Below are 13,286 nucleotides of genomic sequence, written 5' to 3'. Positions count from 1 at the left end.
GTGAGTAAGACAAAGGAGGTTGTGATGGACTTCAGAAGAAACTCCGTTGATCACCCCCCACTGACCATCGACAGCTCGCCTGTGGAGAGAGTCAGCAGCACTAAATTCCTGGGGGTGCACATCACAGAAGATCTCACCTGGACCACCAACACCATGTCACTCTCCAAGAAGGCACAACAGCGCCTACACTTCCTCCGCCGGCTGAAAAGAGCAAGTCTCCCTCCACCCATCCTCACCACTTTCTACAGGGGCACCATTGAGAGTGTGCTGACCAGCTGCATCACTGTCTTGTACGGGAACTGTACCGCAGCAGACCGCAAGACGCTCCAGCGGACAGTGAACACAGCTGCAAAGATCATCGGTGCCCCTCTCCCTTCCATCCTGGACATTTTCCTTACACGATGCTCCAGCAAAGCCAATAGTATCGTGAAGGACTCCACACACCCCTCCCAGAGTCTCTTCCAGCTTCTACCATCAGGAAGACGGTACCGGAGCATCAGAGCCCGCTCTGCCAGACTGCTCAATAGCTTTTTCCCCCAGGCTGTGAGAGCCCTGAACTCAAATCACCCCGCCCCTCTCTGAAACTCCATACAAACCCCCTACCTCCTGAAACATGGACCATCTGAAACTTATGGAACTTTTTTTTTTTTTGTGCAATCGAAGTGTGCTACACACAGGTGAGTGGGCCTGTACAAACCACCCGTAGTAGCACACTCTCCTCCTCTATGCGCACTAGTCACTTTTCACACACACTGCTGTGTGTATACAAATCCCACAAAAAGACTCAGTAATACATGTATGTTTACATGCTCATGCACTACAAATCATCCTGCACTGTTCCCCAGCCAGCTGCTGACTCACAATGTTTCTCTTCGCACATGTACAGTATTTATCTGAAGCACTCGTATAGTTTGTATTTTTTAGTTTATGTATAGGTAAAACATTTTTTATATATAGTATATTTATAGTCAAAATCTATCATTAGGTTTATATTGTTTTACTTCATTGCTGTATGCCTGTATTTATGTAGCACCGTGGTCCTGTGAGGCACGACATTTCGTTGCACTTCCACTGTATGCCCCCGCATGTAGCAGAATGACAATAAAGCTCAACTTGACTTGACTTGACGTATGATTGGGACTGTCATATAGATAACATTATAAAGAGAAAACTACCGTAATAAAAAGATGTGAATTCTTTGGGGTTTATTTGCCGTGTTTCAGCACGTTGTTACGAGAAGAGCCAAGAGCACGTCCACGATTTACACATCTGACTAGCATGTAATTTAGTTCAAGATAACTAGTGCATTTCCATCTTTTTGTCCATTTATAAGTTGTAATATTATGTTTACGTTCTATAAATATCTGATTCTCATATAGCCTAATTAACCCGCTATAACAAGCGCTTCAGTTTACCGGTGTTCATTCAGCTCTTCAGTTACAGCGCACACAGCTCAAACAGCAATGCTGCTATTTAAAACAGTGGTATTAATTTGTTACTTTTTCAAAATCATTGATGCATTATTAATAATTACCACCACTTTTATTTTTCCCTTATTATTTTCATCAAAAATATGATTTAGTAATTAAAATAATTTCATTATTGTCCATGCAGAGGCTTATCCGTTTTACTGATCCATGGCGCATGCATTTTGATTCTTTACATATGTAATGATGTCCAATGACTTGTTTGCATTATTTATGCATTATTTTATTTATTTGTAAGACTTTTTATGATTAATTTTGGTAATGGGAAATTATTTTTAAAACACTGTTCAAACTAGGCTGCTTATGTTGAAGTGTTTGGGATGTGGCTTTTAATGATAATACCTTTTATCATTGAGGCTCTCAAAAAGTAAATAAAAATTTGGATATAGATTTATCGGCCAACATATCGGTTATTGACTTTCAAATATAAAGAATTATCGGTTATCAACCAAAATTTTAATATCGGTGCATCCCTGCCTACAATAATTTTCTGACAGTGTTAGAAATTAAACATGATCATCACACAATGCTTTGCTTCTATGACCCACGCTTACTGACCAGCCAATAAAAATGCAACATGAAATAAACGTGACATGGCGCTAAAACATTAAACTGCTTACCTCAAGCTCTTATTCCTTCCTCTTTCGCCACTTCCACTTTTTTCAGCACACATAAAAACTACAACTGCCAAAGTATGATTCATCATGCTGTTTTTGTTTAGCACTAGCGCATGCTGATGACGTTTTAGTCTTTTATAGAAATGTGCATCATAGCATACAAGTCAATAGGTGTCATCATCGTACAGTCTACATGCATGTTGTACCCAACTTTATTAGATCCACGTTGCACCGTGTGATCTGCAATGATTTTATACGATTACTAAAACTGCAGTATGTAGAAGGCTTTAACAGGCGTCAGGACAAGGGGTGGCCGGATATATGGGATGGGAGCAACAAGGTCTAATGCCAATACTTCTAACAAAGGCAATGAATCGAAGAACCACCAGCTATTAAAAGCTTTTTAACTTGAAAACCCTCCCAAAAAGACTTACTTATTAAATGAAAAAATAGTCATGTGATAATCTTCATTTTAAAAAACACAAAAAAAAAAAACATTTTAGACAAATGGCAAAAAAAACACATACAAATGAAAATCTCTTAAAGAACTAACAATCTTTTAAAAGATCCTTACATCCTGCTTTTATGCTCCATACACACGCAAAATCATATTCACTAATTTCAAAATAACAGAATCTACCCAAATAGACCCCATTAACATGAGTCAACTCAATTGGCCTCTCATAAATTAACCATACATCAAATACAGCAATCAATTAGAATACCATGAATAATCAAACTGTAGTACCACCCACTCTAATATCTATATTCAAAGAGGAGTGAGTACGTTTTAAAATTTCACAGGGGATCAGAGGAAATCGCTATGCATTGCATCCAGTTCCAGGCACGTTAGCTGGTGTTGATTTTAATATCAAAGCCTCTTCGCCATCAAGAGCAGTGCTCGAGATCTCATTACCCGGCCATAACAGACGAGAGGCATAGCGCACCTGCCACATGCCTCAGTCACCCACCCACCTGCTAACGCAAGCCTCTAAGGGACAGTGGATCAGAACAGAGCTCCTCAACTGGTGGCACGGTGACCTCTTCTGAAAGGGTCACGGATAAACAAATGCAAATAATAAAATGCTACCAATTATATAATCATGCATAGTAAAAATGAATGAGTTTATCAACTTAAAAGTTAGACAAAAGCATTTCCCATATCGATTGATGTTGATGAGAATCTAAAGGCTGAGAGTCCAATCAAACTGTACGATGATATTTTGGTATGAATCTATTTTCTTGATGAAAAACTAGCTAAAAGACACTAACATGGAACAAGACTCTTAGCATTGCCTCATGTATTAACCTTTGAAAAATAAAATCTATACAAGGTAAAATGGTATTTATTTAGCTTTGTTTTTGTTTTTAAGTGTTTCCACCATTCCTACTGCTATACTATTGGAAAATGCAAAAATGCCAAAAAAAAAAAAAAATGCAATTAATTAATGAACTGATTATTTTAATTTAAAATGTATTAATGCTAATAAAAATAATCATTTATGTGCCTCTGTCATTCCTATCACTATCATATCAATAAATGTAAAAGTGCCAAAATAAATAAATAAAACTAATTGCATTAAATATATTTAAAGAAAATTAATTAATTGTTATGTAAGTGCTTTCTGAACTCCTATTACTATTCTATTAATAAAAAATATATAAATTAATAAATTCTAAAAATTAATAAATTAATAAAAAACAAAAGTGCACAATAAATAAATTCATAAAGAGTTTTTAAGTGCTTCCAGAATTCCTATCACTATCCTAGCAATAAAGGCAGACTTGTCAAATTAATACATTAATAAATTAAGTCTTCAAGTGTTTCCGACATCTTTATCACTACCCTATTAATAAAGTCAAAGTGCCAAAAAAATACCTTTGGCATTCCTATCAATAAAGGCAAAAATGGCAAATAAATAAATAGGTTTTTAAGTGCTTCCAGCATTCCAGTCACTATCCTACTGACAAATGAATAAATTAATCACTTATTTTTCTATATTTAACAATTTTGGAACTTTGTTACCCAAAGTTGAGTTATCCAAAGAAAAGACATCCTGATTTTGATCATCCTCTCAGGTCATGATAAATAGTCCTCCTTAATGAGTGAAAGCATTTTTTGTTGTCACATACAGTCATGGTCAAAAATATTGGCACCCTTGGTAAATATGATCAAAGGCGGCTGTGAAAATTTATCTGCATTGTTAATCCTTTTGATCTTTTATTTAAAAGATATACAAAAATCTAACCTTTTATTGGATAATAAGAATTTAAAATGGGGGGGAAATATAATTCTGAAATAAATGTTTTTTCTCTAACACACATTGGCAACAATTAACGGCACCCTTTTATTCAATACTTTTTGAAACCTCTATTTGTCAGTTTAACAGCTCTTAATTTTCTCCTATAATGCCTGATGAGGTTAGAGAACACCTGACAAGAGATCAGAGACCATTCCTTCATCCAGAATCACTCCAGACCCTTTAGATTCCCAGCTCCATGTTGGTGCTTCTTCTCTTCAGTTCACCACTCATTTTCTATAGGGTTTAGGTCAGAGGACTGGAATGGCCAGCAGAAGCTTGGTTTTGTGCTCAGTGACCCATTTTTGTGTTGACCCAAGTTTGTGTTTGGATTATTGTATGGTTGGAAGATCCAAACATGGCTCATTATAAGATTTCTAACAGAGTCAGTCACTTATTGATTTTTTATCTGTTGGTATTTGATAGAATCCATAATGCCATGTGTCTAAACAAGATGTCCAGGACCTCCAGCAGAAATATAGGCCCACAACATCAAAAATACCGCTGTATATTTCATTGTACACATGGGGTACTTTTTATCCCTGTGTTCACCAAACCCATCTTGAGTGTTTGCTGCTAAAAAGCTCATTTTTTAGTTTCTTCTGACCATAGAAGCCAGTCCCATTTGAAGTTCCAGTCGTGTCTGATAACTGAATATGCTGGAGTTTGTTTTTGGATGAGCGAGGAGAATTTTTCTTGAAATAGTCCCAAACAACATGTGGTGATGTAAGTGCTGTTTGACAATTTTTTTTAAGGTTTTCTGACCCCGAGACTTTTTCTGCAATTCTTCAGCTGTGGTCCTTGGAGAGTCTTTAGTCATTCAAACTGTCCTTCTCACCGTGCATTAGGACGATATAGACACACGTCCTCTTCCAGGCAGTTTCGTAACATTTTATGTTGATTGGAAATTCTTAATTATTGCCCTGATGGTGGAAATGGGAATTTTCACTGCTCTAGTTCTCTTCTTAAAGCCACTTCACTAATTTGTGAAGCTCAATTATCTGTTGCTGCACATCAGAAATATACTCTTTGGTTTTTCTCATTGTGATGGATGATTAAGGGAATATGGGCTTTGTTTTCTCCTATTTATATTTCTGTGAAACAGGAAGCCATGGCTTGATAATTTCATGTTCATAATCACCCTGGAGTGTTCAAACTTGGGAATATGAATGGGAATATACTTCAGAGATATTTTACTTATCAGAGATATATAATTTCTAGGTTTGCCAATAATTGTGTCCAACGTGTATTTGAGAAAAACATTTATTTCCTAATGATATTTCCCCCCATTTTAAATTCTTATTATCCAATGAAAGGTTAGATTTTTGTGAATTTTTAAAATAAAAGATCAAAAGGATTAACAATGCAGATTAATTTTCACAGCCGCCTTTGATCATATTTACCAAGGGTGCTGATATTTTTGGCCATGACTGTATATGATTAACAGCAGGGGCTTGATTTGGCTAGGTGTCACAATTTGCCATGGACTAGTAATGTGTTTGAGGCATGTGGTCACTGCTGATGAGAGGGAGACAGATTAAGCCTATTAAAATAATTAACATGAAAAAGTGAATGACACTAAAAACAAAAGACATTCCAGCCCTCCTTTACCCTTGACATTCCCTCAGTGAGGTGCAAGATGAGTTGCAAAAGGATTTAATTTGAGAAATTACAAAACAGCAGGACTCAGGAGCCCCACAGGTAGCACAGACTGAATCTCACCCTTGCCAATTTAAAACATAGACGTTGAACAAAGAGGGTGTGAAGCTTGAAGAGATAATTCTGTCTTGAGCTATGCCTACAATGGGATTTGGTTCAGCGTTCTATTTGGCCTCCTGTGGAGGGGTTTCGAATGGAAGGACAACACCATGTGCCTTTGCAAAAAATCAGAATCTTATTTCACACAAGGATTGGCCCTCATCAACACATCAAAGACTCCTTACAGCATTAGCATTCGACTGAAGTGAGCTTGAGCTTCTGCTACACTACACGGACCCAAACAAATGATCACCAGCTAATGGCCCCAGCTAGACGGTCAAACACATGAAACCGTGCCGAAAAGCCTCAAGCCAATAGTTCATAAAACGCTGAATGTTCTGATATAAATCTGGCAATTAGGCAGGATCTCAGACCTTATAGCCAACAAATCCAAAGGAACGCAACCATTTTATTCTATCACACCTCAAAGAATAATATTTCCATTGTGTTTTAGTGGCTGACACTTATTTTAAAGAAAAGTCAAGCTGAAGTACCATTTTTACACACAACTGAGATATTTATTTATGCCATATTCTGACTTACTTTTACTTTACTTTTACTTTTAGTCATTTAACAGACGCTTTTATCCAAAGCGACTTACAAATAAGAAAAAATTAACTACATATGTGTATGTACAGCATATATATATATATATATATATATATATATATATATATATATATATTATTTCCATTTAGTATGTTGAAGTACTAAAATAACTCAAATTAAATAAAACTCAATGTAAAAAAAGAAAACCTATACAGAAAAAAACGAATAAAATGACAACATTACAACAACTGTAATTAAAACTAAGTAAATTGACTTCCGTAAATTAGTTTGAAAATAACACGGATACATTCGTTCCATTTGCCACTTTTTGGAAATCTATAAATTCTATACGGGTTTGACAACTGAGACAAATGCAAGTAAGCAAAACTTGTTTGGAAACAATTGTTATGATTATTGCCATTTCGTTTGATGCTGATAGAACACAGAAATTAAATACTTCACCTTTAAGGAAAATCCAATTACCTTGTTAGAAAAATAAATAACCTACTGGAACGTACTCTTGACAACCTGATAACTGCATTTCATTGAATTCACATATTTGTAGAATAAACACTCAAAACCTTCAAATGGAGGAAATATATTACAAACTGACTTCCAATATGTATATTACATACAATTTTTTTTTTTTTTTTTTTACTACGCAACACACAATGTCATCTTGTTTATATAATACATCGCAATTGTGTTGACTACCTGACCGTATTAAAAATGTATGTATGAAGTTCACTTACTTTTGAGATTCTCGGACTGATCCATGCAGCACAATCTGGTGTGATGTTTCAGGCATGTGCTGTCTTGGGTCTGTGCACCCATGTCAATACTTTCGCTGTAGCCTGTGAATGTAAAATAAGAATGGCAGGTTAGCATTATTGAGTCTCAGTTCCTACACTGGTAAAATCGATTCCTCCACGTATCTATTTTAATGACTGAGAAATAAATCGAGCCTCAGTTTCTGCCTCCTAATGAGACTGGTAACAGGTGTCAGAAGGATTCAAGAGCCTTATGTTTTATTTGTAGCGAGCACAATAGTAGGCTACTGCTGCACACCTGACCCTATAGTAAACAGTAGGATACACCTGCAGAAATCAGCGCAGGAAGGTTCTTGAGGGGATAGTGCAGAATTTTTTTTCATTTTTTACCATAGACTTATACCCTTATCCCTACCCCCCAAATGAATACTTCCTTTAATTCTAAAACAGGATTATTTTAGCTAACAGATTCTAAAACCATAAGGAATAATATATATATTTCAAATTAGTTAAGATATTAAAAAGACAAACTTATATTATTTCAGCTCACTGTCAAAGGCAAAATTGATCATTTACTTTAACTAGATGTGCTAAATAAATTACAACGGAAGTAAAAATATAAAGCATATTTTATATTTTACATTACTAAACAACATTACTAAAATTTCACTAAAAAAAAAGAAAAAGAAACAAACTCTAACAGTAACGTTAGGCTATTTCAAAAGACACTGTTCTAAAACGATACATCACAAACATTTGGGAGGAAGGAACATTTGGGAATAGTTGGGAGGAATTAGGCCTAACCTTACTCCAGACAAACGCCAACATAAACAACGTCAGTGCTACACCTAAATAAAACTACTACGCATTTCTGAATGATAATAATCAGTTTTGCCGGACGAAATCAGACCTCAAAGTGATTTTTTTCCAGATTTGGCTAAGTAAACACATGTAGCGACATGTTTACAAAAAGACACGCAGCGAATGAAGATACTTAAATGAGATTTAACGGACCATTTTGAATTCAGTAAACTGTTTTTAAAATGTTGAAATATAATCCAAACATTGATACCACTCGAAAAGTCCCGGATGCGACACTGCGCGTGACCAAATTCGCGAGAACAAACAAGTGTTTTTGAACAAATGTTTTAAGTAGAATAATCATTCGTTCCCTTACTCTTAAATTTGGAATAGCTTATATAGCATGATACTATTTCTGCCAGACATGCTAGTATATTATGCTAAATTGAAGTAAACGAACAATTCTTTCACTTAAATGACTTGTTCAAAAACACTGATTCATTCCGAATTCAAATAGCACGAGAGAGCAAATAGCATTCGACTGCGGCTGTCAAAGAAGCAGCTCATTGGTTGAATCCACTTAACGAATACGCCCCTTTACTAAATGATTCACTGTTATAACTCTGAATGAGGCTCTTTGAACGAATCAGTTGAGTAAACAAATCTACGCCAGTGACTTGTCGCCACCTACCGGCGTAAAGATGTAGAATAATCTGCAGAAAGAGTCGCTGAATGGATCTGAATAATAATAATAATAAGCAAAGGCCACTTGTCCCAAATATTAAGCAAAGTGTTACATTTCCAATCAAGTCCAATCACAAGGAAACAAATCCAATCAAGGAAGGTTTCTGCCAAATTAGTATAATCGTTAGAATTAGTAATCATTAACTACAATAACAATATTACAGCCTATATAAAACATATACAGTATGTGTATATATATTTACACACACACACACACACACACACATATATATATATATATATATATATATATATATATGTAGTATAAAACATTGTATAATGTATAGTTCAGATTATGCTTTTTAAATGTAATCATCAACATCATTAACTACAGTAAAAAGTTATAATTTTTATGTTCTTTTATAATTTATTCATCCAGTGTACACAGTTTTAATTAATTATTTTTATTTTGTTATGTTTAATTAGGTTTATTTATTTATTTATTTGTGTGTGTGTGTGTGTGTGTGTGCATGAGTGTAGCTTGCTGGCCTGTTAAACTGTTAATGGGAAGTTGTGAGCAGGTTTAATCTGTGACTCTGAGAGCACGAGTAGCGCGCGACAGACCCCCGGAGGCCGATGCACGTTTATCGATTAACCCGCGCGGTGGATGCGGAGGAGACGATTAACCTCTGCGGTCATCTTACAGTCTGCTTCCCCGCGCTGCCAAACGCAACACCCCCGTCTCGTTCTGCTCTCCATTTGCACTGCGATAATACCAAAATCCTGCTCTCTGCCCCACTCCGCCAGTCTGAGCCAAGAAAATTAGCCCATCTTTCTTTCCAGCGCAGGTTGATCGATACAGCGCATATCTCAGCGCGCACACTCCAGCGCATCTTCATTCTGCAGAGGCCTGACAAAACTTCTCCATTCTGACCCGCACAGCGCAAACAGGGTTCATAGAGGGCCAGCGGTGAAGAGACTGCAAATAGCTTATCATGCTCAGAATAAAGCTCACTGCTGGGTGTGTTTGGCAGAGAATGCTCCTGAAAATATTCCTTAATGGCAGAAAAGAATCATAGTCGAATAGCTTGAAAGGAGGGATGTTGAAAGCAATCTACAGGGAGAAAATATGCCCACTAACACCGGCATCGATCACATTGAAGATGACACAGCAGTAAGAAAATGAGACAAAACTCAATTCCAACAGTTCATATTCCATTTTTCTCCCTTGCAGCTGAGGACTAAAAGGGCAATTACCTAGCACTTCAGAAATGCCTCTTTCTTTACAAAGAGATAAAGAGAGACGTACCCCGGGCTTGTTGTTTTATTCTGTGGGGATTTGTCATATCTGAGGCATTTAGCCATTTTCTCACTGTCAAGTCTTCCTCTCACTCAGCTCCATCATTCTGTGGCGACATTCATCATATCCCGATATCAGCAGGACAGTGTTTTGGTGCGGATCTCAGCTTCGCAGTGGATCTCTAGCCTGGCTCACAGAATTTAGTATTCCAGCGTAAATCTGGGGGGGACAGTGAAAGTGCAAACGCCAGTCTTGCGTGTTTTAGAGTGGGAGTGGAATGGCAGGGAGAGGGTAGGTCACGGCAGGGGTTAGTGCTGAATTACAGACTGTCACTGCTTGGACAGGGAGCGCAGACGCAGGGGACCCTGTCACTGCTGCAGGCTGACAGAGCCGGTGTCCAGGCGAAGAACAAGCCGCAGTCAGGCCACACGCTCTTTCTATAAAGCAGTGTTGGACTTTGGCTTTCCTCCTGTCAGCGCGTAAGACACGAGACGGCTTTAAATAAATTGCTCTTGCGATAGATACCAGATGCGTATTTAGACTGCTAGATCTCCAATTCATCTTCACGACAGGATTCAGGCCATCATTTCAGCACTCGCTGTTTCTCACAGTTTAACCAGTTACGTATTTTCAATGATTTGCTCAAAACAGTTAATAAAAATGGTCCGATGAGGCATGTTAAATGTAAAAAGAAAAAAAGTATAGAGTTATATATATATCAGCCTTTATACTGGTTATCAGCAATAGCATAATAATAATAATACATATTATTTATTTATTTATTTGAACAGCCTGTTTCCTTTATTTGCAGCATATATTTTATAATATTGCCCATTACATAAAAAAAAAAAATAGTATTACTGCTACTACTAAGTACATAATATTATATATATATATTAATAATATCATTGCTATCAAAATACATTATTAGATTTAACAACAACAATACTACTACTACTACTAATAATAATAATAAAAGTAATAATGATTACGTTAATTTTGAACAGTCTGTGCTTTTTATTCACAGAATATATTTTATAGTATTGGCCATAACAAAACAACAACAACAATAATAATATATCGATTCTTCTTCTTATAATTATATTGGTTTTGTATAATATTAACTATTCAATTATATATATATTAATATGATATAATAATATAACATAATATAATATAATATAGGCTTTCATTTGCTGTAATGCTAAATGATTTATAGAATCTAGTTTTTCAAGGTGACCTGCTTTCTTTGAGTTAATATGGTAATTCATTAAAAGTCTGATTAAAGCTCTATTCACAGCCCCACGATAACGGCCGCATAACATACAGATGAAGGGAGAACTGAGAGCGCATTGTATTACCTCAGGGGGTCCCTTTAGACGGGTCATCTGTGTGTCCCTCAGTGTTAGAAACTTAAAAGGTGAAGATGCTGATGCTCTTCAACTGCAACTTCACACATTTTCCCCAGGAGTCCCTTTTACAGCAGGCCTTGTGCCGCTTTAGACACCTCTGGACCCTGACTCCACAGGCCCACTTTAATCACAAATCCTCACATATCTAACACGTCTGAGAACCACTTCCTGCTCTCATTTGCCCACAAGGACCAGCATCCTGATAGGCTGTTTAGTTCAATAAACAATTGAGCAAGATAAAATGACAGTATACCTAACTGAAATACTCTCCTGACCTGTACATTTTAAGCTGTTCGTAATAAAGCCCATTACAGTTATCTGATGCGTTCCTAATACTTCTTAGCAAGATGACATGCATAAGGAGTCATGTCATTACACGGGAACTTTTGTTTTTCCGCTGATGCCATCAAGAGCGAGGGCTGGCAATGGGAAGCTATATAAGCGGCACGATTCATCCCAATCCTGACCACTCTTGATTGACTGTGCTCACCCAGGAACGGTAAGTGGGAAACCAAACATATTCTGCTTGCTTTTCTAGATGATCAAGCTTGCAAAAATCTTGTTTTCATCAATTTGACTTAAAAATGTGCTCTTCATTCATACACATTTATGCATTCATTCCAGGTAGTACATGTCCACAGCTTCTGCCCATCATGGTCCTGTTGCTCCAGGCAGCAGCAATAATCCTGCTGCTGGCCTCCCTGCCTGGATCACTCTCTACTCCGTCTCAGCATCTGTGCGGCTCCAACCTGGTGGATGCGCTTTACCTTGTGTGTGGGCCTAGAGGCTTCTTTTACTCCAGCAGAAGCAGGAGGGACCTGGAGACTTTGCTGGGTGAGGACTTTCTGCAAATGTACATATAGTTTTTAAATAGTGGAACATTTCAAATATTAAGTGTTCTCTTCCTTTTCCAGCCTTGCTCTCAAATTTAGCAGATTACGAGGTAGCTGAGGCTGATCCATTAAAACAGAAGGTGATGATGAAGATGAAGAGGGGGATTGTGGAACGGTGCTGCCACAGGCCCTGCACCATCTACCACCTGGAGGACTACTGCAGCGGAACAAGCTGAAACGTTATGTAAAGGTTAAAGCTTTTAATAAATGATCATTACATACAAGAAGTATTTGCTTGTCATTTTGAATGGAAGCTTGTAGAATGATGAAGGTTCCTTCAGAAGAATGTTAAGTGACAGAAACCTGTTCTGGTTTCCCTTGTGTTCTAGCACCCTCTGCTGGGATGATTTTAAGCTCTCAAACTCATGAGAAATGGATGTTACAGTCATAAAATGTTAAAACTGCGGTATAAGAACTCCAATGACAAAGCAAATAAAGAGAAAAGCAAGTATTTTATTTTTAAAAGATCCCAGTCACACTTTCTGCTCTTAATAAAAACATAAAAAAAAAAAAGGATAGTTTTTTTTTCCCCATTAAAGGGACATCTAAAGTCTTTACGTTTAAGGGACAATCCACCCAAAAAAGAAAATGGTCATGTCATTCCAAACCTGTATTACTTTCTTCTGTGGAACATAAAAGATTTATTTTGAAGAATGTTGTTCCATTGTAAATGGGAAACAAAATCGTTTAGTCACCAACATTCTTCAACATAGAA

General features: G+C 36.9%; 2 protein-coding genes across 6 annotated transcripts in view; one reads left to right on the top strand and one right to left on the bottom strand.

Moving 5' to 3' along the window:
• tenm2a (teneurin transmembrane protein 2a) overlaps positions 1 to 8,739 on the bottom strand; it is a 646,939-nt gene extending 638,200 nt beyond the window's left edge. For all 5 annotated transcript variants that reach the window (XM_058798657.1, XM_058798659.1, XM_058798660.1 and 2 more), the window contains exons 1-2: positions 8,496 to 8,739; positions 7,464 to 7,565 (exon numbers count right to left, since the gene is read on the bottom strand). The gene's annotated coding sequence lies outside the window, so the exon portion shown is untranslated. The remainder of the gene's footprint in view (positions 1 to 7,463; positions 7,566 to 8,495) is intronic.
• Positions 8,740 to 11,652: 2,913 nt separating this feature from the next.
• On the top strand, positions 11,653 to 12,747 carry insb (preproinsulin b). Its single transcript, XM_058798946.1, has 3 exons — positions 11,653 to 12,177; positions 12,303 to 12,512; positions 12,593 to 12,747. The coding sequence occupies exons 2-3, from the start codon at positions 12,332 to 12,334 to the stop codon at positions 12,745 to 12,747; spliced, it is 336 nt and encodes a 111-aa protein (XP_058654929.1). The 5' UTR covers positions 11,653 to 12,177; positions 12,303 to 12,331.
• The last annotated feature ends 539 nt before the right edge of the window (positions 12,748 to 13,286 follow it).

Source organism: Onychostoma macrolepis, chromosome 14 (assembly GCF_012432095.1).
Source record: "Onychostoma macrolepis isolate SWU-2019 chromosome 14, ASM1243209v1, whole genome shotgun sequence".
NCBI classification, from domain to species: domain Eukaryota; kingdom Metazoa; phylum Chordata; class Actinopteri; order Cypriniformes; family Cyprinidae; genus Onychostoma; species Onychostoma macrolepis.
The sequence above is the reverse complement of the archived record's forward strand: the minus strand, read 5'-3'. Positions and strand labels throughout refer to the sequence as shown.